The sequence below is a fragment of the Octopus sinensis genome, linkage group LG19 (genome assembly GCF_006345805.1).
Source record: "Octopus sinensis linkage group LG19, ASM634580v1, whole genome shotgun sequence".
NCBI lineage: Eukaryota > Metazoa > Mollusca > Cephalopoda > Octopoda > Octopodidae > Octopus > Octopus sinensis.
The window spans coordinates 28,549,979-28,577,548 of record NC_043015.1 but is presented as its reverse complement, the minus strand read 5'-3'; the positions used below and the strand labels follow the sequence as shown (position 1 = coordinate 28,577,548).

Genomic DNA, 27,570 nt, shown 5'->3' with positions numbered 1-27,570 from the left:
AACACAGACAGACACACGTTCTCAGTTTTATATATAGAGAGATTATTATTTCTGGTTCATCACACATTATACGCCGAGATCGTTAATTAGTCTACCGTACACATTCTGGAGTCAACTGCAGTCTACGTGGTCGTCGGCAGAACTTCTTTTCTACTTTATGCTGCAGTTAACTTCTATTTTGCGCTATAGAAATTTTAAAACAAAAAAGTTTCTCCCATTTTAACTCTCTATCAGCAAGGAACCTAACTCGACATACTAATTACTTCACATTCATTGCCAAGTCGCTCGAACTTTCCTCGCAAAGTCTCTTCATTATCGACGACATTCCATAGTTTTGTCATGCATTATTTGAAAGACAAATCACGGCAAAATTTCACCATGTAGCAGATTAGATTTTTTTTTTTTACTTCGTCTTTTAAGATAAATTAAGACAAGTTATTCACATTAACCGAATGTTTTTGTATGAAATAAAATAATGGAAATTATTTATTATTAACGTGTTCATTTTCGAAAACTTCCATTCTTTAAAAAGCTTGGCTGACATCAAAGTCTAGATATGAGTCAAAGAGAAAAACCCTACGTGGTCAATAGACCAGCCAAATCTTCCTAAAATCATATCCTACCTTAAAAAATAAGAAAACGGTTAAATTTCTGTATCAATCTAATAGGAGTGTCTGGGATACCTATTTCTTTATTACCCACAAGGGGCTAAACACAGAGGGGACAAACAAGGACAGACATAGGTATTCAGTCCATTACATCGACTCCAGTGCGTAACTGGTACTTAATTTATCGACCCCGAAAGGATGAAAGGCAAAGTCGACCTCGGCGGAATTTGAACTAACAACGTATCGCTGAGGAAATACCGCTAAGCATTTCGCCCGTCGTGCTAACTTTTCTGCCAGCGAATCGGTTACTACCTAGTTTTGTGGTGTTGGCAGTCGGTGTTATAGGATGTGATGAGCTAAGTGGTGCACTGGTGATAGATGAAGTGGGCGGAAGACTGCAGAATGCATGCGCAGCAGGAGTTTGTCAAGCAGGACAGTTCCAACATAGACGGGAAAGCGATAAGACGTGTAGAATTCGTGAAAGAGACCGCTGATTTCGAAAAGGTAAGGCCTTTAGTTATTCTTTCTCCCGTTGCTTCTTTTTCTGTTGTCTTCTTCATCCATCACACTACAAGTTTAATACCCGGCCACCAGAACAAGAAGAAAAACGTTAACGAATCTGGAAAACAAAATTTGCGCAAACGAAACGGGGATGAGGAGAGGACTTTCGCAAAATTCACACAATCCGATTTTTTCCCTCATAACTTTCAGGAAAATGGATATCTTTTAGTGAAATTTTATATAAATACATTTCAAACGGCATGGATTAAGATTATAAAGAAATTTTTTGGGGAAAAATTTTTAAGGAGCAGGGAGAGGAGCTTCCGATCAAGAAGACCACATAAGTTGGAATTTCTCCCTTTTGACAGGGTTTTCGCGATTGTTTTTCACCACAACCTTCGAAATGATGGGAAACATCTTGTTATGAAAAAATGGTTTGGAAAACTTATGATTTTTTTTTTTTTACTCCTCATCCCCTTTAATGATGATACCAATGGGCCACATGCGTGCTCCATTGGTGGGATACGAGCATCAACAAAAAAATGTTATTTTAAATGTTTACCCCACCTGAATTGAGGCGGCGTGTGTGTAAGAAAACAAAAGAGCACGTAGTTGCGCTACATCCTGTTACAGGCACCACTACGGAATTAGCTGTCAGGAGGAAAGTAAAAGAAAGTGTGACTTCAATCTGACGTCACTTGTTTGTTTCCGTAGAATTTATCAAATTAAAAAACGCAAAGTTAATATATTTTCTGAAATTGCAAATTATTTAGAATATAAAAATATAATTTTCAACTGAAAGAATTTAACGAAATATAAAACAAATGCTTTGTAGATACTTCTATTCTGTAACGTTTCAAATGCATGGGTATAGATGTTGAATTTGTTCCAATAACTTTCCAAAGATTTCGTCCTTAAATTTATAACGCCACATGAATTCAATGAGATGGGATTGAAGTAAATTTCGGGCTGTTCCATTTTCTCTTTTGTTGCGATTCTTTACATGCTTCCATAAACATTCTATGTGGTTGGTTGTGGCAAATGTTACCGGATCAACAAAATTTATTGAATGATTCACAGTCAAATGCCTATATCCTAGGTGATTGAGCGTATTATACGAACGCCAGAGGTCAGAAATTACAGTTGTACCAGGCTATATACGCTCTTGTATAATTTCTAAAAGAGTGTCCGCAGTCTGATCATCCACTGCCACCAAAAACCATCTTCTAGTATCCCTTTCCAAAGCACCAAAAACCCACTGCATTTTAACCTGATGGCCAACATTATATTTTCTTCTAACAAACGCGCTTTCATCTATCTCTACAATTCGGTTTGGCCCTCCGAGCTTAATGTTTTGTGCAACATAATATTCTGCACATATATCACAGCAAAAATTTCTCCAGTATATACAGCATTCCTGGGCTATTCCCTTTGCTAAATCTTCTTTTGCCCAATAATATAAAATATCAATAATCTGCTCACACTTCAACTTACTATTCTCTAGAAATGTTCCTTGAAGGATGTAGCCAAAAAAAATTTGTCGGATGGCATGATATGGTCATGTGGAAGGCCTTGCAGAAAAATGGTTTCAATTAGAAAAGGAGGATCTTTTCCTTTTGAACGGCAGTTTTCAACACAATTTCTAGTTAACTAAACACTTTTAAACTTCGTATACTGGTAGAATGTGTCAAAATAAAACATTTTTTCTCTTGGCTTTCTTGAGAAAATTGTCATTTGTAAGTTTAACGTAGTTTAATTTTTCAGATTTTAACCAATCAATGGCCTCTACTCAACACTGTTCATGAATTATTTCACCATGGTTAACAGCAGATACAACCTGCGAGAACCTTCTGTACCAAGTTACCGGCTCTGCATAGTAGCCACAGCTTCACGCATGACACGTGCCTCAACTGGCTCTGCATTGCATTCTTCTAACGTCCTATTATAGACTCTTTCAATGCTCTGTACTTATCGCACACGCATACATCCACGTTTCTGCACACACATTATGTATACATGACGGCCTGTCTATTATTATGTATACATGACACACACACAGACACACATGTTAACCTATCAATAAAATCTTTCTCTTCAACATTCGACTGGTTGTGTCTCTCTTTTCCTGCTGGCATTCATACTCATTCATCCTTTTTCCTATTTATTGTAATTGACCGTGCGGCGTACTAAAGGAGCCATTCTCGTCACCTCTCCTTCACACGGTCATTCTACAAACTAAATATTGACCATTGAGTTTATGTTTACAGGATCCGGTCTAGCTTGGTAGTACACTTGTACTGACGTCATATTCCAATGTGCGCACACGCAACGTCATTCTTCAGTGTGCGTGTGCGGTACATCCTTCTTCAGTGTGCGTGTGCGGTACATCCTTCTTCAGGGTGTGTGTGCGGTACATCCTTCTTCAGTATGCGTGTGCGGGGTTGGAACCTTCTGGAAAGGCATAAGAAAGTTTCCTCATGCACATGCGCTAGAGACTGGGAAAGGAATTCTATCGTGTTCCTTAATAGCGTCGTTGACTTGAGACACAGCGATAGAAGAGAAAGGATGTATTTTTAAACGTGTGATCAGCCTATTCTCCTGTCCCAGACGCTTAGGATTTGACCTGTTCTGTTGCTGCTGAATTGTAAGAATCTTACAAACGTTAGAATTCAGCTTTGCTGTGTTGAACTAGGGGGATACCAGTATACCATCGTACTTCATTTGTGAAGAAGAGAATAAAGAATCGTATATATTTTTAAAGTTGCGTTTTGTTACCGACTGGTATTTTCTAGAAACAAAAAAGAAAGGAAATTGTGTTGCACCCAAGTTGCACCCCAAAAGTGTAAAAAAGAACCAGTTCCCTTTACTCACTAATTAGTTCAACATCACCTCCAGGCACATGGAGGCCTTTTTTGAAGATGTCATTTTGTTGTAAATATTTGGCCAGGCTCTCAGCAGGTGGAGTATATCATTATACTTGATACCTTATCTTACCATATATGCAAAAAATGAAAACTAAACCTGCTCCATTCAAATTTGTCTCTGAAATGCAAACATGGATAAGTTCCAACATCATCTTATAAATGAAACTTTTAAGATATGTGCCAAATATCAGATAAATATTGGAGAAAAAATGGTATATATAAATTTTTAATTATTTTTAAAAGTGTTTAAAACACATCAACTCTGTGTTATGTTAAGAAATATGTTCCTGTAAAAGTTAATATTAGAGTTTGATCAGAAGTAATGTCTAATAAAATATTTTGAAATGTTTGCAAGAATTTATTTCATATGTTTTCTCTTCATATTCTATATTCTCCAGACACTACCAAATACAATATGGACTCAGCAAAGAAACAAGACATCGGTAACCTTGCTGCTTCAATTGATTATTTTACAAACAGTCTTTATCAAGCTGTGGCTACAGGAACCAATGAAAATGTCTTCATGTCACCATTCAGTGTTGCTACTGTTTTATCAATGGTTTATTTGGGAGCAAGACAAAACTCTGCCAAACAGTTTGAAAATGTTTTGAAGATAACTTCTAATCCAGATTCTGTAGCTTTGGCTTTTAAAGAATATTTTTCACTTTTGAAAAACTCAGATAAACTTGTCACATCCAATTTAGTGAATCGTTTGTGCGCCAATGAAAAATTCCCTATTTCTGAAGACTACAAGAACAACATGGTAAAATATTTCTTTTCAGATATTGAAAATGTAGACTTCATAACAAATGCTGAGAAGACAAGAATTACTATTAATGACTGGGTAAAGAATAACACAAATAACAAAATTACTGATCTGTTACCAAGTGGAAGTTTGACACCTCAATCGGTTGTAGTTCTTATCAATGCTGTATACTTCAAAGGAACGTGGGCTGAAACATTCGGAAAAAAAGCAACATCATCTAGAAAGTTTTATTTAAGCTCTGACAAGACTGTATCTCATGATTTTATGTTTAAATTTGAAGATTTTAATACAAAAATAAGCGACAACTATAAAGTGGTTGAGTTACCTTATATAGGGAAAGCATTTAGTATGTTTGTAATTCTTCCCAATGAAATCAATGGTCTTGCTGCTTTAGAGAAGGAGATTAATGCTCAATTTCTCAAAGATATTATAGATAGAAAAGGATTTAAAATGATGCTTCTAGTATTACATATGCCAAAATTTCGTTTAGAGAGTAGTTTTCAGTTGGGTGAAGTTTTGAAAAAGCTTGGACTCTCTGATATTTTTGATCCTCTAAAAGCTGATTTATCTGGAATGACTGGTGGTGAGAAGAATATTTATGCCAATGAAATGTTTCATAAAGCATTTGTTGAAGTTAATGAAGAAGGAACGGAAGCTGCAGCTGCAACTAAGGCCCGCTTAGTGCCATGTAAAGGAAGACTTGTTATAAATCCCTTGGATTTTGATGTCAATCACCCATTCACATTTTTAATTGTTGACAACCGAACTAAAATGATCCATTTCATTGGTAAAGTAACAAATCCTACAACATAAGATGATATTGCCCTGTCAAAGTTTGGAATACTACATTGTATTATGTGGAGAATGTAACTGAGCAAATTTATTTAGAATTGTTTTTAGTAAAATGACTTAGGACATTATAATTGTAACTGTGTAGAACCAAGGTCATATCTATTCAATGATATATTATAATACCACATTAATCTAAATCAATATTATCAATTTGTACTTGCCATATATTGACAGAAAAATATGACACTTTTTAAAGTATCCTTTCTTTGCAAGTTTATTATTTTAACAATATACTTATTGTTGCCTGTAAACATTATTTACTGGTTAAATAAAATGAAATCAATGCTTGTATGTTTTTATTTCTGTTTATATTAATAAAGCATCTCAGTAAATATTCCATTTTAATGTATGTGTTAATTGCAACTGGCTTTTAATAGCTTTGTTACAAATGTAGACATTTCAACTTCTTCAGCCCTCTTGATAGTCTCTGGTATTTTAGTCTTAGATCTTCATTAAAAAATTACATTGATTCAATACAGTATTCATACAGAGATAAAACCTCACAATGATATGCTGTGTTTGAAAATGCTATTTATATCAGGCATATGAAGATTGTCCTAGCAGTGGTTGGTTGGTTGGTTGGTGAGGATACTAGATGCATTCAGGTCCTGTTGGATGCTATCAATAGCATATACTCATAGGCAACCAGCTGCTTAGATGAGGCAGAAATACATCTAACACACTCACCAGCTGCAGCTAGAAACTAGCATACTTGCAACTAGAACAATTTTCATCTGCCTTCAATATATATTGTATTTTTATATGCAGCATGTTCTTAAAGGATATTATCTGGAGATATATACTGCAGTAAATTGAAATTTTGTGATGTATTTATACTGTGTATGGTACATAAAGCATCCATGAATGGAAACAATGTTGGGTCATTTGTGTAGCTTCAGAATGGGACTACTTCAAAGAGGATTAAATGCTGAATTAATATGTGTTGTAGTTTTTTTTTTATAGCACAAGGCCGGATAATTTTTGATCAGACCTCATAGATAAAGTGACATAATATACATCTTAACAACTTAAATAAATTATTAGAAAATATGATTTGAGAATATATTTTCAACACAAAAATACTTTTTGCTGAGAGGGAAATTTAAATGGCACAAATATTGTTGTAGAGAAAAGAAGAAAGCCTTTTCTTTCTACATAAAGTAATATGGAAATGGATAATGGATACCGCATAAGTTAAAACCTTATGAAGCAGACTCAAATCCGTGGGATCAGTTGATCTGATGAAAACTGCGGCAGGATGGAATGCCCAGTAGAGGAAAAGAGCAAATGAGACACATAAGCCTAGAGTCTGGGAGAGTAAACATGTATACGTTATATATATACACCCGTTTGTGTGTATACATATATAAGAATGAGTGAACAAGAGAAAGTATCACCCAATATATTCAGTTTAATAAAACTTTGACTATGGCACATCATTTAAAACTTTCGAAATTGCAAACATTTTCACATCATCCGATATTTAAGGAGAGAGTTAAGAGAATCTTTATATATAAAAGTGAGGTTGTGTGCTGTCTGTCTCCTACGATTTAGATTCCTAACTACTCCCACATTTTGCAGTACAGTTTAACCAAAACCGGGTATCTTATAGTCGTGATTCATATCGAGCCCTTCTGGGTAATAGCGCGCATCTACGATGAGTCTACGATTTTAAAAATAATTTACCATCAATTTTCCCCATTTTTAATGCATTTTTGGCATATATAAGGGAAGTAACTCTCTAAAAATGTATTATTAAATTTCAGAACATAAAAAGCTACAGTAACACCCTCCCTTTGTGGTTAGCCATATTGAGATGGCTATTATACTTTACATCTCTAAAAATGCTTATATAGTTATTTCCCTTACAAACCCGAGCAACGCCGGGCGATACTGCTAGTTTAAAATAAATCTGGAGTGGCTTAAGGGCTGATGTATTTAAATCTCCAATGATCAGTTTGAGTCATCTGGTTGTTATTGCTCTCATAGCGACATCAATTCATTTATGGGAAACAAACATAATGTTGGTGCCAAGTGAATGACATTCTTAAGTGTATGATATTTCAGCAACAACTGCTTCTTGTAACAGATGCTACACGAGGGATGAGGGGCAAGTTGTGAAGAGGGTGCTAGAGTCTGAGGGAAATGGACGGCAAAAGCGAAATAGACTGTGGAACAGGTGGAGGGAACAAGTGGAGGAGGTGATTGGGATGGTTGGCTTGAGAAGGGAGGATTGCCGAAAAATGTGTGAGATGGTGTGAGGGCAATTGCTATGGCATTGAAGTAGATCCAGCCACCGTCGTTAATGAGGACAAAACCCGGATTCAAAATGATGGATGATGATGATGATGGCATGTGGTGAAGCAGGCAAGATGGTTGTGTCACTTGGCCAGCATTTAGCAGGATGTGGTATTTCAAGGACAACACTTGCCTGTGATGAGTAATCAGGCATCGTGGTGTCAGGTTACATATGAATTTGCCTCGGTTTGCATTTCAGTAGTGAGTGATTTGAAAATATTTCAGAGGGTGTGCCATTGGTGGAAACAGTAAGAAAGATCAGTTTTCCTATAGTTGGATTGAGCAGATTGTAGGGTTTCAAAACATCACCCAACTTAAAACTACTCTCTAAACGAAATTTTGGCATATTTAATTCTAGAAGCATCATTTCAAATCCCTTTTCTGTCTACAATATCTTTGAGAAATTGAGCATTAATCTCCTTCACTAAAGCATTAAGGCCATTGATTTCATTGGGAAGAATTACAAACATACTAAATGCTTTTCCTATATAAGGTAACTCAACAACTGTAGAGCTGTTGCTTATTTTTGTGCTAAAATTGTCTTTCTAGATGATGTTGCTTTTTATAGGAATATTTTATGCCATATTCTTTTCAAGTACACAGCATTAATAAGAACTAGAACCGACTGAGGTGTCAACTTCAAATTGTTAGGAGATCGGTAATTATGTTATTTGTGTTATTTTCAGCACAATCATTAAAACTGCTTTCAAATTTTGGTGCAAGGCCAGCAATTTAATTGTAGGGGTAAATCAATTACAGCAACACAAGTGCTCAATTGGTACTTATTTTGTCAAACCCTAAAGGATGACAATGTCAACTCCAGAATGTCAAGATGGACAAATTGCTACTAAGTATTTTGCCCAGCATACTAACAATTCTAGCATCTTGTTGTCTTACAACATTGTAATTAATATTAATTCTTCCTTTTCCAATATTTGTCATGAAGTCTACATTTTCAATATCTGAAAAGAAATTTTTTGCAATAATGTTCTTTTAGTCTTCTGAAATACGAAATTTTTCATTGGCACTAAAACAATTGACTGAATTCAATGCAATAAGTTCATCTGAGTGTTTCAAAAGTGAAAAATATTCTTTAAAACCTCAAATTACAGGATCTGTATTTAAAGTTATTTTCAAAATATTTTCAATTGTTTGGCAGAGTTTTGTCTTGCTCCAGAATAAACCATTGATAAAACGGTAGCAACATTGAATGGTGACATGAAAACATTTTCAACGGTTCCTGTAGACACAGCTTGAAAAAGACTCTTTGTACAATAATCAACTGAAGCAGCGAGGTTACCGAAGTCTTGTTTCTTTGCTTAGTCCATATTATTTCCGTGGCATCTAAAGAATATACAATATGAAGAGATGAAATGCAAAAGAATTTCCTGAAAAACAGTTCCTGTTCAATATTTCAAGAGAGTGTAAAACACACTAATGTGATCTAAGAATTCTGTATGAAAATGGTCTGAAATGATTTATGCAAAAACCCAAATTTTATTGTTTCCTAACTGTATTCTAAATGTGATACATAATGTTCAAATCTATTTTGTAAATAATCACCGTATTTAAGCTAAAACATTTCAACATCATTTTAAGGTATGTGCCAAAAGCCACATAAAGAATGGAAGAAAGAAATGGTTATATTATTAAATCTTATAAATTTTTAATTATTTTAAAATCTATTTAAATCATATTGAGTGTTACCGTACAAAATATGTTCATGTAAAAGTTAAATTTAAAGTTTGAACAGAAGAGATTTCAGACATTGCTTTCATAGATGTCTTCTACAATATACTGAAATGTTTGCCAGAATTTATTTTGTATATTTTCTTTTCATATTCTATATTCTCTAGACACTATCGTATACGATATGGACTCAGCAGAGAAACAAGACATCGGTAACCTTGCTGCTTCAATTGATTATTTTACAAACAGTCTTTATCAAGCTGTGGCTACAGGAACCAATGAAAATGTCTTCATGTCACCATTCAGTGTTGCTACTGTTTTATCAATGGTTTATTTGGGAGCAAGACAAAACTCTGCCAAACAGTTTGAAAATGTTTTGAAGATAACATCAAATCCAGATTCTGTAGCTTTGGCTTTTAAAGAATATTTTTCACTTTTGAAAAACTCAGATAAACTCGTCACATTCAATTCAGTGAATCGTTTGTATGCCAGTGAAAAATTCCCTATTTCAGAAGACTACAAGAACAACATGGTAAAATATTTCTTTTCAGATATTGAAAATGTAGAAATGTTCCTTGAAGGATGTAGCCAAAAAAAATTTGTCGGATGGCGTGATATGGTCATGTGGAAGGCCTTGCAGAAAAATGGTTTCAATTAGAAAAGGAGGATCTATTCCTTTTGAACGGCAGTTTTCAACACAATTTCTGGCTCTCTTGAGAAAATTGTAATTTGTAAGTTTAACGTAGTTTAATTTTTCAGATTTTAACCAATCAATGGCCTCTACTCAACACTGTTCATGAATTATTTCACCATGGTTGACAGCAAATACAACCTGCGAGAACCTTCTGTACCAAGTAACCGGCTCTGCATAGTAGCCACAGCTTCACGCATGACATGTGCCTCAACTGGCTCTGCATTGCATTCTTCTAACGTCCTATTATAGACTCTTTTAATGCTCTGTACTTATCGCACACGCATACATCCACGTTTCTGCACACACATTATGTATACATGACGGCCTGTCTATTATTATATATACATGACACACACACAGACACACATGTTAACCTATCAATAAAATCTTTCTCTTAAACATTCTACTGGTTGTGTCTCTCTTTTCCTGCTGGCATTCATACTCATTCATCCTTTTTCCTATTTATTGTAATCGACCGTGCGGCGTACTAAAGGAGACATTCTCGTCACCTCTCCTTCACACGGTCATGTGGTGTGTGCACGATTTGAATATAAAGGCACCTACCTTCTCTTCCTCGTGATGGAGACCCTTCTGTGGTAGCTAATCCTTCGACACAGCTCCAACCCGAACACTAAAGATAGCAGCTGCTCACCCAGACCCTTCGCCACCATCCTCACACGTCTTGTCATTTGGACGACCCACGTTGGAAAGGCCCAATTGACTGCTGCCTGCGCACGCCTGACAGCAGCCCCTTCCGGTTGCCCCAGCTTCCGGTCAACGCACCCAGCTGCTGACGTCATCCCACAGGTCATTCTACAAACTAAATATTAACCATTGAGTCTAGGTTTACAGGATCCGGTCTAGCTTGGTATTACACTAATTAGTTCAACATCACCTCCAGGCACATTAAGGCCTTTTTTGAGGATGTCATTTTGTTGCAAGTATTTGACCAGGCTCTCAGCAGGTGGAGTATATCATTGTACTTGATACCTTATCTTACCATATATGCAAAAAATGAAAACTAAACCTGCTCCATTCAAATTTGTCTTTGAAATGCAAACATGGTTAAGTTCCAACATCATCTTATAAATGAAACTTTTAAGATATGTGCCAAATATCAGATAAATATTGGAGAAAAAAATGGTTATATTAATTAATCATATAAATTTTTAATTATTTTAAAAACTGTTTAAAACACATTAACTCTGTGTTATGTTAAGAAATATGTTCATGTAAAAGTTAAAATTAGAGTTTGATCAGAAGAGATTTCAGACTTTGCTTTTATAGATGTCTCTAATTACAGTAATGTCTAATAAAATATTTTGAAATGTTTGCAAGAATTTATTCTGTATATTTTCTCTTCATATTCTATATTCTCCAGATACTATCGTATACAATATGGACTCAGCAAAGAAACAAGACATCAGTAACCTTGCTGCTTCAATTGATTATTTTACAAACAGTCTTTATCAAGCTGTGGCTACAGGAATCAATGAAAATGTCTTCATGTCACCATTCAGTGTTGCTACTGTTTTATCAATGGTTTATTTGGGAGCAAGACAAAACTCTTCCAAACAGTTTGAAAATGTTTTGAAGATAACATCAAATCCAGATTCTGTAGCTTTAGCTTTTAAAGAATATTTTTCACTTTTGAAAAACTCAGATAAACTTGTCACATCCAATTTAGTGAATCGTTTGTGTGCCAATGAAAAATTCCCTATTTCAGAAGACTACAAGAAAAACATGGTAAAATATTTCTTTTCAGATATTGAAAATGTAGACTTTATGACAAATGCTGAGAAGACAAGAATAACTATTAATGATTGGGTTAAGAATAACACAAATAACAAAATTACTGATCTGTTACCAAGTGGAAGTTTGACACCTCAATCGGTTCTAGTTCTTATTAATGCTGTATACTTCAAAGGAACGTGGGCTGAAATATTCTCAGAAGAAGCAACTTCATCTAGAAAGTTTTATTTAAGCTCTGACAAGACTGTATCTCATGATTTTATGTATATATCTGAAGATTTTAATACCAAAATAAGCGACAACTATAAAGTGGTTGAGTTACCTTATATAGGAAAAGCATTTAGTATGTTTGTAATTCTTCCCAATGAAATCAATGGCCTTGCTGCTTTAGAGAAGGAGATTAATGCTCAATTTCTCAAAGACATTGTTGACAGAAAAGGATTTAAAATGATGCTTCTAGAATTAAATATGCCAAAATTTCATTAGAGAGTAGTTTTAAGTTGGGTGATGTTTTGAAAAAGCTTGGACTCCCTGATATTTTTGATCCTCTAAAAGCTGATTTATCTGGGATGACTGGTGGTGAGAAGAATATTTATGCCAGTGAAATGTTTCATAAAGCATTTGTTGATGTTAATGAAGAAGGAACGGAAGCTGCTGCTGCAAGTGGAATGGTGGTCTCAAATTATATGTCGAGAATTGGGATGCAATTTGATGTCAATCACCCATTCACGTTTTTAGTTGTTGATGACCGAACTAAAATGATCCATTTCATTGGTAAAGTAACAGATCCTACAACATGAGATGATATTGCCCTGTCAAAGATTTCCCTCTTAGGGAATACTACATTGTATTATGTGGAGAATGTAACTGAACAAATTTATTTAGAATGGTTTTTTTAGTAAAATGACTTAGGACATCATAATTGTAATTGTGTAGAACCAAGGTCATATCTATTCAATGATATATTATAATACCACATTAATCTAAATCAATATTATGAATTTGTATATGCCATACATTGACAGAAAATTTTGACACTTTTTAAAGTATCCTTTCTTTGCAAGTTTACTATTTTAACAATATATCTACTGTTGCCTGTAAACGTTATTTTCTGGTTGAATGAAGTGAAATCAATATTTGTATGCTTCATATTAATAAAGTATCTCAGTAAATATTCCATTATTTTGTATGTGTTGATTGCATCTGGCTTTTATATTCTTTGTTTTAAATTTAGACATTCGAAATTTTTAAGCCCCCGTGTTCACCCTTCGTAATTATGTCTTGGATCTTGATAAAATAATTACATTGTTTCAATAATTGTGGCATTACAAAACTTTTACACACCAGCATCGGTTGTCAAGCAATGCTAGGGGGACAAACACAGACACACAAACACACACATACATATATATATACGACAGGCTTCTTTCAGTTTCCGTCTACCAAATCCACTCACACAGCATTGGTCGGCCCGGGGCTATAGCAGAAGACATTTGCCCAAGATGCCACACAGTGGGATGAACCTGGAACCATGTGGTTGGTTAACAAGCTACTTACCACACAGCCACTCCTACGCCTAATATTCCATTGTTCTCAGTTCATCTATTATCTGATAATTGTTTGGAGATTTTTAACATTCATAAATCCAACAAGTTATTTTATTCTTGTTTTGTTTTTCATCTAATTTTTTTGAAGCAGAATTACTCAATGTCCTTCATACTAACTCAACATTTTGAAATATTTATACAGAAATATTTATATAGGCGCAGAGTGGCTGTGTGGTAAGTAGCTTGCTAACCAAGCACATGGTTCCGGGTTGGGCAAGTGTCTTCTGCTATAGCCCCGGGCCGACCAATGCCTTGTGGGTGGATTTGGTAGACGGAAACTGAAAGAAGCCTGTCGTATATATGTATGTGTGTGTATATGTTTGTGTGTCTGTGTTTGTCCACCTAGCATTGCTTGACAACCGATGCTGGTGTGTTTACGTCCCCGTCACTTAGCGGTTCGGCAAAAAGAGACTGATAGAATAAGTACTGGGCATACAAAGAATAATTCCCGGGGTCGATTTGCTCGACTAAAGGCGGTGCTCCAGCATGGCCGCAGTCAAATGACTGAAACAAGTAAAAGAGTAAAAGAGAGAGTAACTCATAATAAAAATATGCATGCATGAGTGTGTATGTGTGTGTGTGTACGTGTACATGCATGCATGTATTTGTGTGTGTGTATGTCTCTCCTATAACATCATGATTCTCTCTCACACACTGTCTTGCAACACAAAACACTTTAAGTCTTTGGTCCTCACGACACAGAACATTGACAAATTTTTTTCTTATCTGCTTCCCCTCTGACTAAGTAAACCTGTCTCCTAGTTTCCCTTCTGGCGATCTGATACAATTCCCTGCTACCACTGTTCTTCCAGTCTTTCCATGCCTGTTTCTTTTCCCTAATGACCCTGTCAACTACATTGTTCCACCACCATGTTACCTTGGGATGAAAGGGAACTTTGCACCATCTAGAGATCTGGTCAGTAGCCTCAAATGTTTATACAAATTTATTTTGTATATTTTCTCTTCATATTCTATATTCTCCAGATACGACTATATACGAAGGAACGGAAGCTGCTGCTGCAAGTGGAATGGTGGTCTCAAATTATATGTCGAGAATTGGGATGCAATTTGATGTCAATCACCCATTCACGTTTTTAGTTGTTGATGACCGAACTAAAATGATCCATTTCATTGGTAAAGTAACAAACCCCACGATATAGATGATATTGTCTTGTCAAAGATTTTTCTCTTATGGGATACTAGATTGTATTATGTAGACAACGTAACTCAGCAAATCCATTTACAATATTTTTGAGTAGAATGACTTAAACCATTATAGTTGTAATTGTGCAGAACCATGGACATATCTATGCAATGAAAGATTATAAGAATAGTTTTAATTTAGTTCTATATTTAAGAGATGAGGAATTAAATACATTATTTACAATTGATGGATATTTGTCCTCATCTTGTTTGTTATTAACACAATGATTCAGCTGATATACCCTCCAGCCTTCATCAGGTGTCTTGGGGAAATTTCGAACCTGGGCTCTCATTCCTAAGGTATTTTGCGATTTTGTTGTTATTATTATTATTATTATTATTATTATTATTATTATTGAGTGAGAGAGTAGTGCATGCCATTAAAGTGATACTAGTGTAGAATATACGAAGCCCAGTATACCCATCATGACTACCCGTCTGATAAGGGTACACTAGGCACATGCATCACAACAATATGTGTGCGACATGGTGATCTCATATCAAGATCAACAGCACATGACCTTGCAGGTGGGGCCCACTTAGAATTTTCTTCTGGTCGAGTAGCCCATCCAGCTCAAAAGGTCCCTGAATAAGGGTTGTTTAAGGATGTTGAACGAAACACCCATGTTTCCAGAGGTGAATTATTCAAACCCTGAAGAGTCCCTCTCAACACATGGCTATGATGCTCCCCCACTACTTCTGCTCGTAATCAGAGATGCACATATCATCAGCCACTAAGGGACATGATCAACTGGTTGAGGTCAAACAACTGACAAGCAAATCTGTGGTATTGAGCAGAATATTTTTGTAAGCCAATCTTTCATACCAAGACAAAACAATGTACATGATAACACTTCCAATCAGTTAAGATGAGAAGCCATGAGAGCCACTGCCTGGTACTGCATTATTATTATTATTATTATTATTATTATTATTATTATGATTATTATTATTATTATTACTATTATTATTATCATTATTTAGGTCACTGCCTGGAATCGAACTTGGAATCTTGGGATTAGTAGCCTGTGCTCTTAACGACTACGCCATATGCCCACGTTCAATTCCAGGCAGTGGCCTGAATAATGATGATGATGATGATGATGATGATGATAACAACAACAGCAACATCGAAAAATACCTTAGGAATGAGAACCCAGGTTCGAAATTTCCCCAAGACACCTGATGAATGCTAGATAGAATATCAGCTGAAATGTGTTAACAACAAACAAGATGAGGACAAATTCTTGTCAATTGTAAATAACGTAAATAAGTTTTAATTTTAATCAACATTATCAATTTGTATGTGTTGTACATTTACGGAAAAATATTACACTCTTGAACGTATCTTTTATTATTTTAACAATAAACTTATTGTTGCCTGTAAACGTTATTTACTTATTGAATAAAGTGAAATCAATGCTTGTAAGTTTTATTTCTGTTTATATTAATAAAGCATCTCAGTAAATATTTAATCATTATTCTCTTTTTTCTCTCTTTTACTCTTTTACTTGTTTCAGTCATTTGACTGCGGCCATGCTGGAGCACCGCCTTTAGTCGAGCAAATCGAACCCCGGCACTTATTCTTTGTAAGCCCAGTACTTATTCTATCGGTCTCTTTTACCGAACCGCTAAGTGACGGGGACGTAAACACACCATGCTAGGGGGACAAACACACAGACACACAAACACACACACACACACATACATACATATACATATATATACATATATACGACAGGCTTCTTTCAGTTTCCGTCTACCAAATCCACTCACAAGGTATTGGTCGGCCCGGGGCTATAGCAGAAGACACTTGCCCAAGATGCCAGCAGTGGGACTGAACCCGGAACCATGTGGCTGGTTAGCAAGCTACTTACCACACAGCCACTCCTGTGCCTATGTATGTGTTAATTGCATCTGGCTTTTTTCTTTTAAATATAGACATTTGAAATTCTTGAGCCCTCATATTAACCTCAGGGATTTTAGTCTTGGATCTTGATTGAAGAATTCCATTGATTCTGTAATTTTGATGTTACAAAACTTTTGAAAAGTTAACAGCCAACACACTATATACATATAAATACCATGCATATGTCTAATTAATGCACTGTCTAATTAATAATTATTTCAAATTTTTGCCACAAGTGCAGCTTGAGGAGTCGGTATCAAGTCGATTACACTGACCCCAGTGTACCACCGGTATTTATTTTATTGACCCCCAACAGAATGAAATGCAAAGTCGACCTCGGTGGAATTAGAACTCAGAATGTAGTGACAGGCGAAATACCAAACATTTCCCCTGGCACGTTAATGATTCTGCTAGCTCACTGCCTTAATTGCCGAATTAGTAATGTAGCAAAGTTGGCATTCTCAAAATAACAGAGAGAATGATTAATATATATTCTGGAGTGTTCTGTCTATAAGTGGAACAAGAATCATCATCATCATCGTTTAACGTCCACTTTCCATGCTAGCATGGATTGGACAATTTGACTGAGGTCTGGTGAACCAGATGGCTGCACGAGGCTCCAATCTGATCTGCCAAAGTTTCTACAGCTGGATGCCCTTCCTAATGCCAACCACTCCGAGAGTGTAGTGGGTACTCTTACATGCCACTGGCACAGGGGCCAGTCAAGTGGTACTGGCAACGGCCATGCTCAAATAGTGTTTTTTACGTGCCACCTACACAGGTGCCAGTCCAGCAGCACTGGTAACGACCTTGCTTGAATGTTTTTTCATGTGCCAGTAGGGCAACGCTGGCAACAATCACACTCAAAGGGTGCTTTTTACGTGCCGCCGGAACGGAAGGCAGTTTGCTGCTCTGGCAACGATCACACTTGTGTTCATTAATTATTTACTTAATTATTTTCTTAATTAATTATTTACATGTGTTCATTAATTATTTACTTATTTCATGCATATATTGCTCCATATTATAAAAGAAGTTCGGGCGAGTATTAGTTAATGATTTTCCTTGCTAGTTGAAAAAAATATCTTTATTTATTACTAGCATTATGACCCATTATTGCCGGGTCATAGTGCTAGTGCATGTATATATGTGTATATATGTGTACATATTACATGTACATCTATATATATACATCTACACATAAAATACAAAATACAAAGTTATATCTTGATATCGCTAGTGATAACAACATTCAAAATATATAACAGACTGGAATTGTAGGCTTGTCTCTTGCAATTTCGATCAATTGTATCTTGTCCTCCCTCTTGTATAGCAGTGTGGCTACAATCCAGCCTACCTCTACTTCTGGGGGGACATTTTTAATTTTCATCTGGGACGTCCTACGTCCCAGATATAAAGGTAAAAATAAAATATTTCCACTTTGCAAGGTTCGAGTCAAGTACTCCCTTGCATGCTCCGTTGACTCGAACCTTGCTTCTATTGTTGTGAATTTACTGCCTCTGGTTAGATATCTTTCATAGTCGCACCAAGACACTTTACGATGGTGCTTTCCTCCAGGTGTTCAAATCTTTTTTTTCTCTACATTGTATACTTTATAGACAATAGTCTTTTCTTTAATTTAATTTTTTATTTCGTTTGGTGGTGTTATCCTAGATTCACCATCTTTGTCTGTGATCAATCCGAAATAGGTTTGTATTTCTTCCATTTTAATTTTAATGAGGTCGCGCCCGCCGACGGCTGCAGCGAAATTCATTTTTGGACTTTCTTCTATCGAAGGCATTCTAACAAAAATGCTTCCGTATAAACAGTGAAAATATTGTCAATTTCCCCAAACAGGGACACAATTCAATTTTTAAACAATAACCAAAGCCCCTTTTCCCAAAGAAGGAGGGTTACAGTTTACAATTATTTAACAAATGTAACACAACAACGTTTCCCTTACTAGGAACCAACAAACGTGATAACAATAAACAATAATAATAATAATAACAACAATCCTTACGGTGAATCAAAAAGCAGTACGCAGTTGAAGCTATGGTCTTTTATGTATAAAAAAATAAACCAACAGCAGTACTCAGTAGTAGTGGCTGTTCGAGAAAACAGACATTACATGCAGCCAAACTTAATGCTAGCTAATTAGCAAATAATCTAATGTAAAAGCCGTGGTAAATGGTATGTGCACAGCTCCATCTGGGCTATTCCAATACTGCACACTAATTTTATTTTTGAGTTATTCCCATTCATGTGAAATCACTTATTCAAGTTCAAGTCATTGATGCAGTTTTATACCAACTGCTATTTTTACTTTTGTTATGTTACGATTATATTATACTTTAGTTTGATTGTAATTATTACTTACTGCATATAATTCAATTGTTATTATTATCTCTAACTTTTATTGTTAAAGTGAAAGTATCTGACATAAAATAGAGAAATGTTTTTGTTTCACTTTTAACACGTAACACTGAAATAGTGGAGAAGATATGATATTGCTATGGGCTCGCTCTAGGCAAGAAGTTGAACATTTTTTTGCCCATGAAACTACATGGACCCTAAGTAAGGCATGTGTATAATTTGAATGAAATTGGTTATGTACTTTTCAAGTTTTAGGGAATCATAGTGGAGAAGATATGATATTGCTATGGGCTCGCCCGAGGCAAGAAGTTGAACATTTTTTTGCCCATTAAAAAAACATGGACCCTGATTAAGGCATGTGTAAAATTTGAATGAAATTGGTTATGTAGTTCTCAAGTTTTAGGGAATCATAGTGGAGAACATATGATATTGCTATGGGCTCGCCCAAGGCAAGAAGTTGAACATTTTTTTTGCCCATTAAAAAAACATGGACCCTAAGTAAGGCATGTGTAAAATTTGAATGAAATTGGTTATGTAGTTCTCAACTTTTAGGGAAACACAGACAGACACACGTTCTCAGTTTTATATAGAGAGAGATTATTATTTCTGGTTCATCACACATTATACGCCGAGATCGTTAATTAGTCTACCGTACACATTCTGGAGTCAACTGCAGTCTACGTGGTCGTCGGCAGAACTTCTTTTCTACTTTATGCTGCAGTTAACTTCTATTTTGCGCTATAGAAATTTTAAAACAAAAATGTTTCTCCCATTTTAACTCTATCAGCAAGGAACGAAACTCGACATACTAATTACTTCACATTCATTGCCACGTCGCTCGAACTTTCCTCGCAAAGTCTCTTCATTATCGACGACATTCCATAGTTTTGTCATGCATTATTTGAAAGTCAAATCACGGCAAAACTTCACCATGTAGCAGATTAAATTCTTTTTTTTTTTTCACTTCGTCTTTTTAGATAAAATAAGACAAGTTATTCACATTAACCGAATGTTTTTGTATGAAATAAAATAATGGAAATTATTTATTATTAGCGTGTTCATTTTCGAAAACTTTCATTCTTTAAAAAACTTGGCTGACATCAAAATCTAGATATGAGTCAAAGAGAAAACCCCTACGTGGTCAATAGACCAGCCAAATCTTCCTAAAATCATATCCTACCTTGAAAAATAAGAAAACGGTTAATTTCTGTATCAATCTAATAGGAGTGTCTGGGATAGCTATTTCTTTATTACCCACAAGGGGCTAAACACAGAGGGGACAAACAAGGACAGACATAGGTATTCAGTCCATTACATCGACACCAGTGCGTAACTGGTACTTAATTTATCGACCCCGAAAGGATAAAAGGCAAAGTCGACCTTGGCGGAATTTGAACCCAGAACGTATCGCTGACGAAATACCGCTAAGCATTTCGCCCGTCGTGCTAACTTTTCTGCCAGCGAATCGGTTACTCCCTAGTTTTGTGGTGTTGGCAGTCGGTGTTATAGGATGTGATGAGCTAAGTGGTGCACTGGTGATAGATGAAGTGGGCGGAAGACTGCAGAATGCATGCGCAGCAGGAGTTTGTCAAGCAGGACAGTTCCAACATAGACGGGAAAGCGATAAGACGTGTAGAATTCGTGAAAGAGACCGCTGATTTCGAAGAGGTAAGGCCTTTTGTATTTCTTTCTCCCGTTGCTTCTTTTTCTGTTGTCTTCTTCATCCATCACACTACAAGTTTAATACCCGGCCACCAGAACAAGAAGAAAAAAGTTAACGAATCTGGAAAACAAAATTTGCGTAAACGAAACGGAGAGGAGGAGAGGACTTTCGGAAAATTCACACAATCCGATTTTTTCCCTCATAACTTTCAGGAGCCAATGGGGCAATGTTTCGTTTGTAGTAGCACGCTTGTAGCACGTTTCCGTCGATTTCCTCCGTCGATTTCCGTAAAAAAACATTTGAAGTAATGAGAACGAAAGAGACGAAGAGGAAGCGATTTTATGACGAGGAAATTTCTTTTGAAGCTATGAAAGCATTGATGTACACGTGTGTGTGTGTTTGATGCGGTGTGGGAGACAGACAGTATGTTGTGTAAGTGAAGTGCTTCTGTTAGTGTGTGTGAAGAGACAGAGAGAGAGTAATGTGTGAAAGAGAGAGATAACTGAAATTTTTTACTCGATGTATGTATATATGTATGTATGTATGTATGTATGGCCGATTCAGTGTAATTTTTTACACATACTTACACACACACACACATACATAGATACATACACACACATACATACATGCAGACATACATATACACATACACCGAGTAAAAAATTACTGAATCGGCCATACATACACACACACATACATACACACACACATACATAGATACATACACACACACACATACATGCAGCCATAAATCGAGTAAAAAATTTCAGTTATCTCTCTCTTTCACACATTACTCTCTCTGTCTCTTCACACACACTAACAGAAGCACTTCACTTACACAACATACTGTCTGTCTCCCACACCCCATCAAACACACACACACACGTACATCAATGCTTTCATAGCTTCAAAAGAAATTTCCTCGTCATAAAATCGCTTCCTCTTAGTCTCTTTCGCTCTCATTACTTCAAATGTTCCCGCAAAGCCATATGTAAAAAAAATAAAAGTTTTTTACAGAAATCGACGGAAACGTGCTACAAGCGTGCTACTACAAACGACACATTGCCGAAAAGGGATATCTTTTAATCAAATTTTATATAAATACCTTTCAAACAGCATAGATTAAGATTATAAAGAAATTTCTCGTGGAAAAATTTTTTAAGGAGCAGGGAGAGGAGTTTCCGATCAAGAAGACCACATAAGTTTGAATTTCTCCCTTTTGACTGGGTTTTCCCGATTGTTTTTCACCACAACCTTCGAAATGATGGGAAACATCTTGTTATGAAAAAATGGTTTGGAAAATTTATGATTTTTTTTTTTTTACTCCTCATCCCCTTTAATGATTATACCAGTGGGCCACACGTGTGCTCCATTGGTGGGATGTGAGCATCAACAAAAAAATGTTAATTTAAATGTTTACCCCACCTGAATTGAGGCGGCGTGTGTGTAAGAAAACAAAAGAGCACGTAGTTGCGCTACATCCTGTTACAGGCACCACTACGGAATTAGCTGTCAGGAGGAAAGTAAAAGAAAGTGTGACTTCAATCTGACGTCACTTGTTTGTTTCCGTAGAACTTATCAAATTAAAAAATGCAAAGTTAATATATTTTCTGAAATTGCAAATTATTTAGAATATAAAAATATAATTTTCAACTGAGAGAATTTAATGAAATATAAAACAAATGCTTGTGTGTAAGGCGGCGTGTGTGTAAGAAAACAAAAGAGCACGTAGTTGCGCTACATCCTGTTACAGGCACCACTACGGAATTAGCTGTCAGGAGGAAAGTAAAAGAAAGTGTGACTTCAATCTGACGTCACTTGTTTGTTTCCGTAGAACTTATCAAATTAAAAAATGCAAAGTTAATATATTTTCTGAAATTGCAAATTATTTAGAATATAAAAATATAATTTTCAACTGAGAGAATTTAATGAAATATAAAACAAATGCTTTGTAGATACTTCTATTCTGTAACGTTTCAAATGCATGGGTATAGATGTTGAATTTGTTCCAATAACTTTCCAAAGATTTCGTCCTTAAATTCATAATGCCACATGAATTCAATGAGATGGGATTGAAGTAAATTTCGGGCTGTTCCATTTTCTCTTTTGTTACGATTCTTTACATGCTTCCATAAACATTCTATGTGGTTGGTTGTGGCAAATGTTACCGGATCAACAAAATTTATTGCCGGTGGCACATAAAATACACCAATCTGACCGTGGCCGTTGCCAGCCTCGCCTGGCACCTGTGCAGGTGGCACGTAAAAAGCACCCACTACACTCACGGAGTGGTTGGCGTTAGGAAGGGCATCCAGCTGTAGAAACATTGCCAGATTAGACTGGAGCCTGGTGCAGCCTTCTGGCTTCCCAGAACCCCGGTCGAACCGTCCAACCCATGCTAGCATGGAGAACGGACGTTAAACGATGATGATGATGATGATGATGATTCACAGTCAAATGCCTATATCCTAGCTGATTGAGCGTATTATACGAACGCCAGAGGTTAGAAATTACAGTTGTACCAGGCTATATACGCTCTTGTATAATTTCTAAAAGAGTGTCCGCAGTCCGATCTTCCACTGCCACCAAATACCATCTTCTAGTATCCCTTTCCAAAGCACCAAAAACCCACTGCGTTTTAACCTGATGGCCAACATTATATTTTCTTCTAACAAACGCTCTTTCATCTATCTCTACAATTCAGTTTGGCCCTCCGAGCTTAATGTTTTGTGCAACATAATATTCTGCACATATATCACAGCAAAAATTTCTCCAATCTATACGGCATTCCTGGGCTATTCCCTTTGCTAAATCTTCTTTTGCCCAATAATATAAAATATCAATAATCTGCTCGCACTTTAACTTACTATTCTCTAGAAATGTTCCTTGAAGGATGTAGCCAAAAAAAATTTGTCGGATGGCGTGATATGGTCATGTGGAAGGCCTTGCAGAAAAATGGTTTCAATTAGAAAAGGAGGATCTATTTCTTTTGAACGGCAGTTTTCAACACAATTTCTGGCTCTCTTGAGAAAATTGTAATTTGTAAGTTTAACGTAGTTTAATTTTTCAGATTTTAACCAATCAATGGCCTCTACTCAACACTGTTCATGAATTATTTCACCATGGTTAACAGCAGATACAACCTGCGAGAACCTTCTGTACCAAGTAACCGGCTCTGCATAGTAGCCACAGCTTCACGCATGACATGTGCCTCAACTGGCTCTGCATTGCATTCTTCTAACGTCCTATTATAGACTCTTTCAATGCTCTGTACTTATCGCACACGCATACATCCACGTTTCTGCACACACATTATGTATACATGACGGCCTGTCTATTATTATATATACATGACACACACACACAGACACACATGTTAACCTATCAATAAAATCTTTCTCTTAAACATTCTACTGGTTGTGTCTCTCTTTTCCTGCTGGCATTCATACTCATTCATCCTTTTTCCTATTTATTGTAATCGACCGTGCGGCGTACTAAAGGAGACATTCTCGTCACCTCTCCTTCACACGGTCATGTGGTGTGTGCACGATTTGAATATAAAGGCACCTACCTTCTCTTCCTCGTGATGGAGACCCTTCTGTGGTAGCTAATCCTTCGACACAGCTCCAACCCGAACACTAAAGATAGCAGCTGCTCACCCAGACCCTTCGCCACCATCCTCACACGTCTTGTCATTTGGACGACCCACGTTGGAAAGGCCCAATTGACTGCTGCCTGCGCACGCCTGACAGCAGCCCTTTCCGGTTGCCCCAGCTTCCGGTCAACGCACCCAGCTGCTGACGTCATCCCACAGGTCATTCTACAAACTAAATATTAACCATTGAGTCTAGGTTTACAGGATCCGGTCTAGCTTGGTATTACACTAATTAGTTCAACATCACCTCCAGGCACATTAAGGCCTTTTTTGAGGATGTCATTTTGTTGCAAGTATTTGACCAGGCTCTCAGCAGGTGGAGTATATCATTGTACTTGATACCTTATCTTACCATATATGCAAAAAATGAAAACTAAACCTGCTCCATTCAAATTTGTCTCTGAAATGCAAACATGGTTAAGTTCCAACATCATCTTATAAATGAAACTTTTAAGATATGTGCCAAATATCAGATAAATATTGGAGAAAAAAATGGTTATATTAATTAATCATATAAATTTTTAATTATTTTAAAAACTGTTTAAAACACATTAACTCTGTGTTATGTTAAAAATATGTTCATGTAAAAGTTAAAATTAGAGTTTGATCAGAAGAGATTTCAGACTTTGCTTTTATAGATGTCTCTAATTACAGTAATGTCTAATAAAATATTTTGAAATGTTTGCAAGAATTTATTCTGTATATTTTCTCTTCATATTCTATATTCTCCAGATACTATCGTATACAATATGGACTCAGCAAAGAAACAAGACATCAGTAACCTTGCTGCTTCAATTGATTATTTTACAAACAGTCTTTATCAAGCTGTGGCTACAGGAATCAATGAAAATGTCTTCATGTCACCATTCAGTGTTGCTACTGTTTTATCAATGGTTTATTTGGGAGCAAGACAAAACTCTGCCAAACAGTTTGAAAATGTTTTGAAGATAACATCAAATCCAGATTCTGTAGCTTTAGCTTTTAAAGAATATTTTTCACTTTTGAAAAACTCAGATAAACGCGTCACATCCAATTTAGTGAATCGTTTGTGTGCCAATGAAAAATTCCCTATTTCAGAAGACTACAAGAACAACATGGTAAAATATTTCTTTTCAGATATTGAAAATGTAGACTTTATAACAAATGCTGAGAAGACAAGAATAACTATTAATGATTGGGTTAAGAATACCACAAATAACAAAATTACTGATCTGTTACCAAGTGGAAGTTTGACACCTCAATCGGTTCTAGTTCTTATTAATGCTGTATACTTCAAAGGAACGTGGGCTGAAATATTCTCAGAAAGAGCAACATCATCTAGAAAGTTTTATTTAAGCTCTGACAAGACTGTATCTCATGATTTTATGTATCTATCTGAAGGTTTTAATTCAAAAATAAGTGACAACTATAAAGTGGTTGAGTTACGTTATATAGGGAAAGCATTTAGTATGTTTGTAATTCTTCCCAATGAAATCAATGGTCTTGCTGCTTTAGAGAAGGAGATCAATGCTCAATTTCTCAAAGATATTATAGACAGAAAAGGATTTGAAGGGTTGTTTCTAGAATTACGTATGCCAAAATTTCGTTTAGAGAGTAGTTTTCAGTTAGGTGAAGTTTTGATAAAGCTTGGACTCTCTGATATTTTTGATCCTCAAAAAGCTGATTTATCTGGAATGACTGGTGGTGAGAAGAATATTTATGCCAGTGAAATGTTTCATAAAGCATTTGTTGAAGTTAATGAAGAAGGGACGGAAGCTGCAGCTGCAACTGGAATGTTCGCGATGGATTTGTCAGGCTATTTTGGTATGCCTATGGATTTTGATGTCAATCACCCATTCACATTTTTAATTGTTGACAACCAAACTAAAATGATCCATTTCATTGGTAAAGTAACAAATCCTACAACATGAGATGATATTGCCCTGTCAAAGATTTCCCTCTTATGGAATACTACATTGTATTATGTGGAGAATGTAACTGAACAAATTTATTTAGAATCGTTTTTTTAGTAAAATGACTTAGGACATTATAATTGTAATTGTGTAGAACCAAGGTCATATCTATTCAATGATATATTATAATACCACATTAATCTAAATCAATATTATGAATTTGTATATGCCATACATTGACAGAAAAATTTGACACTTTTTAAAGTATCCTTTCTTTGCAAGTTTACTATTTTAACAATATATCTACTGTTGCCTGTAAACGTTATTTTCTGGTTGAATAAAGTGAAATCAATATTTGTATGTTTCATATTAATAAAGTATCTCAGTAAATATTCCATTACTATGTATGTGTTGATTGCATCTGGCTTTTATATTCTTTGTTTTAAATTTAGACATTCGAAATTTTTGAGCGCCCGTGTTCACCCTTCGTAATTATGTCTTGGATCTTGATAAACTAATTACATTGTTTCAATAATTGCGGCATTACAAAACTTTTGGAAAGTTAACAGCCAATGTACCATATACATATATATTCTCAAGGTAGCAAAGAGAATATATACCGTCTATTCTAGAATGTTCTATCTATAAGTAGAACAAGAATCAGTGAAGAAATTCCCATCTACTTTTCTATTTTTGTTGCTGTTACTGAAATTCCAGTGATGGGGCTTCATTTAATATTTACAAACCAACATTTCCATTTAAAAAAATATTTGAAAATATTAAGCAAGATGCAAACAAATCATCATCATCATGATCATCATCATCATCATGCGTCCGCTTTCCGTGCTAGCATGGGTTGGACGGTTCAAACTGGGGTCTGGAAAGCCAGAAGGCTGCATCAGGCCCAGTCTGATCTGGCAGTTTTTCTATGGCTGGATGCCCTTCCTAACGCCAACCACTCCGTGAGTGTAGTGGGTGCTTTTTACGTGCCACCAGCACAGGTGTCAGATGGGGCTGGCAAACGGCCACGGTCGGATGGTGCTTTTTACGTGCCACCGGCACGAGGGCCAGGCGGGGCTGGCAACGGACTAAAAAATAAATGGTGCAAGCCCACCCAGGAGCAGTCAAATTTTCTAGAGTACAGTTGTTGCTGTATAGTTAAGAAGCCCTTCCTAATG

General features: G+C 36.0%; 4 protein-coding genes across 6 annotated transcripts; all 4 read left to right on the top strand.

The window, feature by feature from the left end:
• The first annotated feature begins 947 nt into the window (after positions 1–947).
• Positions 948–26,790, top strand: LOC115222372 (leukocyte elastase inhibitor-like). Its single transcript, XM_029792580.2, has 3 exons — positions 948–1,112; positions 4,432–5,613; positions 26,412–26,790. The coding sequence occupies exon 2, from the start codon at positions 4,449–4,451 to the stop codon at positions 5,610–5,612; it is 1,164 nt and encodes a 387-aa protein (XP_029648440.1). The 5' UTR covers positions 948–1,112; positions 4,432–4,448; the 3' UTR covers position 5,613; positions 26,412–26,790.
• Positions 2,832–10,296, top strand: LOC115222026 (serpin B12-like). The gene is made up of 2 exons (XM_029792137.1): positions 2,832–2,838; positions 9,806–10,296. The coding sequence occupies exon 2, from the start codon at positions 9,823–9,825 to the stop codon at positions 10,294–10,296; it is 474 nt and encodes a 157-aa protein (XP_029647997.1). The 5' UTR covers positions 2,832–2,838; positions 9,806–9,822.
• On the top strand, positions 10,209–15,116 carry LOC115222025 (leukocyte elastase inhibitor-like). The gene is given in 4 exon segments (XM_036511186.1): positions 10,209–10,369; positions 11,714–12,562; positions 12,565–12,858; positions 14,826–15,116. Coding segments are annotated over 3 exon segments (1,152 nt in total). The 5' UTR covers positions 10,209–10,369; positions 11,714–11,730; the 3' UTR covers positions 14,852–15,116.
• Positions 20,691–26,790, top strand: LOC115222374 (leukocyte elastase inhibitor-like). Of its 3 annotated transcripts, none has more exons than XM_036511185.1 (3): positions 20,691–20,847; positions 23,723–23,880; positions 25,233–26,790. In XM_036511185.1, exon 3 carries the CDS (start codon positions 25,250–25,252, stop codon positions 26,408–26,410), a length of 1,161 nt encoding a protein of 386 aa, XP_036367078.1. In that variant the 5' UTR covers positions 20,691–20,847; positions 23,723–23,880; positions 25,233–25,249; the 3' UTR covers positions 26,411–26,790. The 3 variants fall into 3 exon arrangements, with proteins under 3 accessions (XP_036367078.1, XP_029648444.1, XP_029648443.1); XM_029792584.2 differs by having other exon boundaries at positions 23,723–23,887; XM_029792583.2 differs by lacking the exon at positions 23,723–23,880 and having other exon boundaries at positions 20,693–20,847.
• Positions 26,791–27,570: the final 780 nt, after the last annotated feature.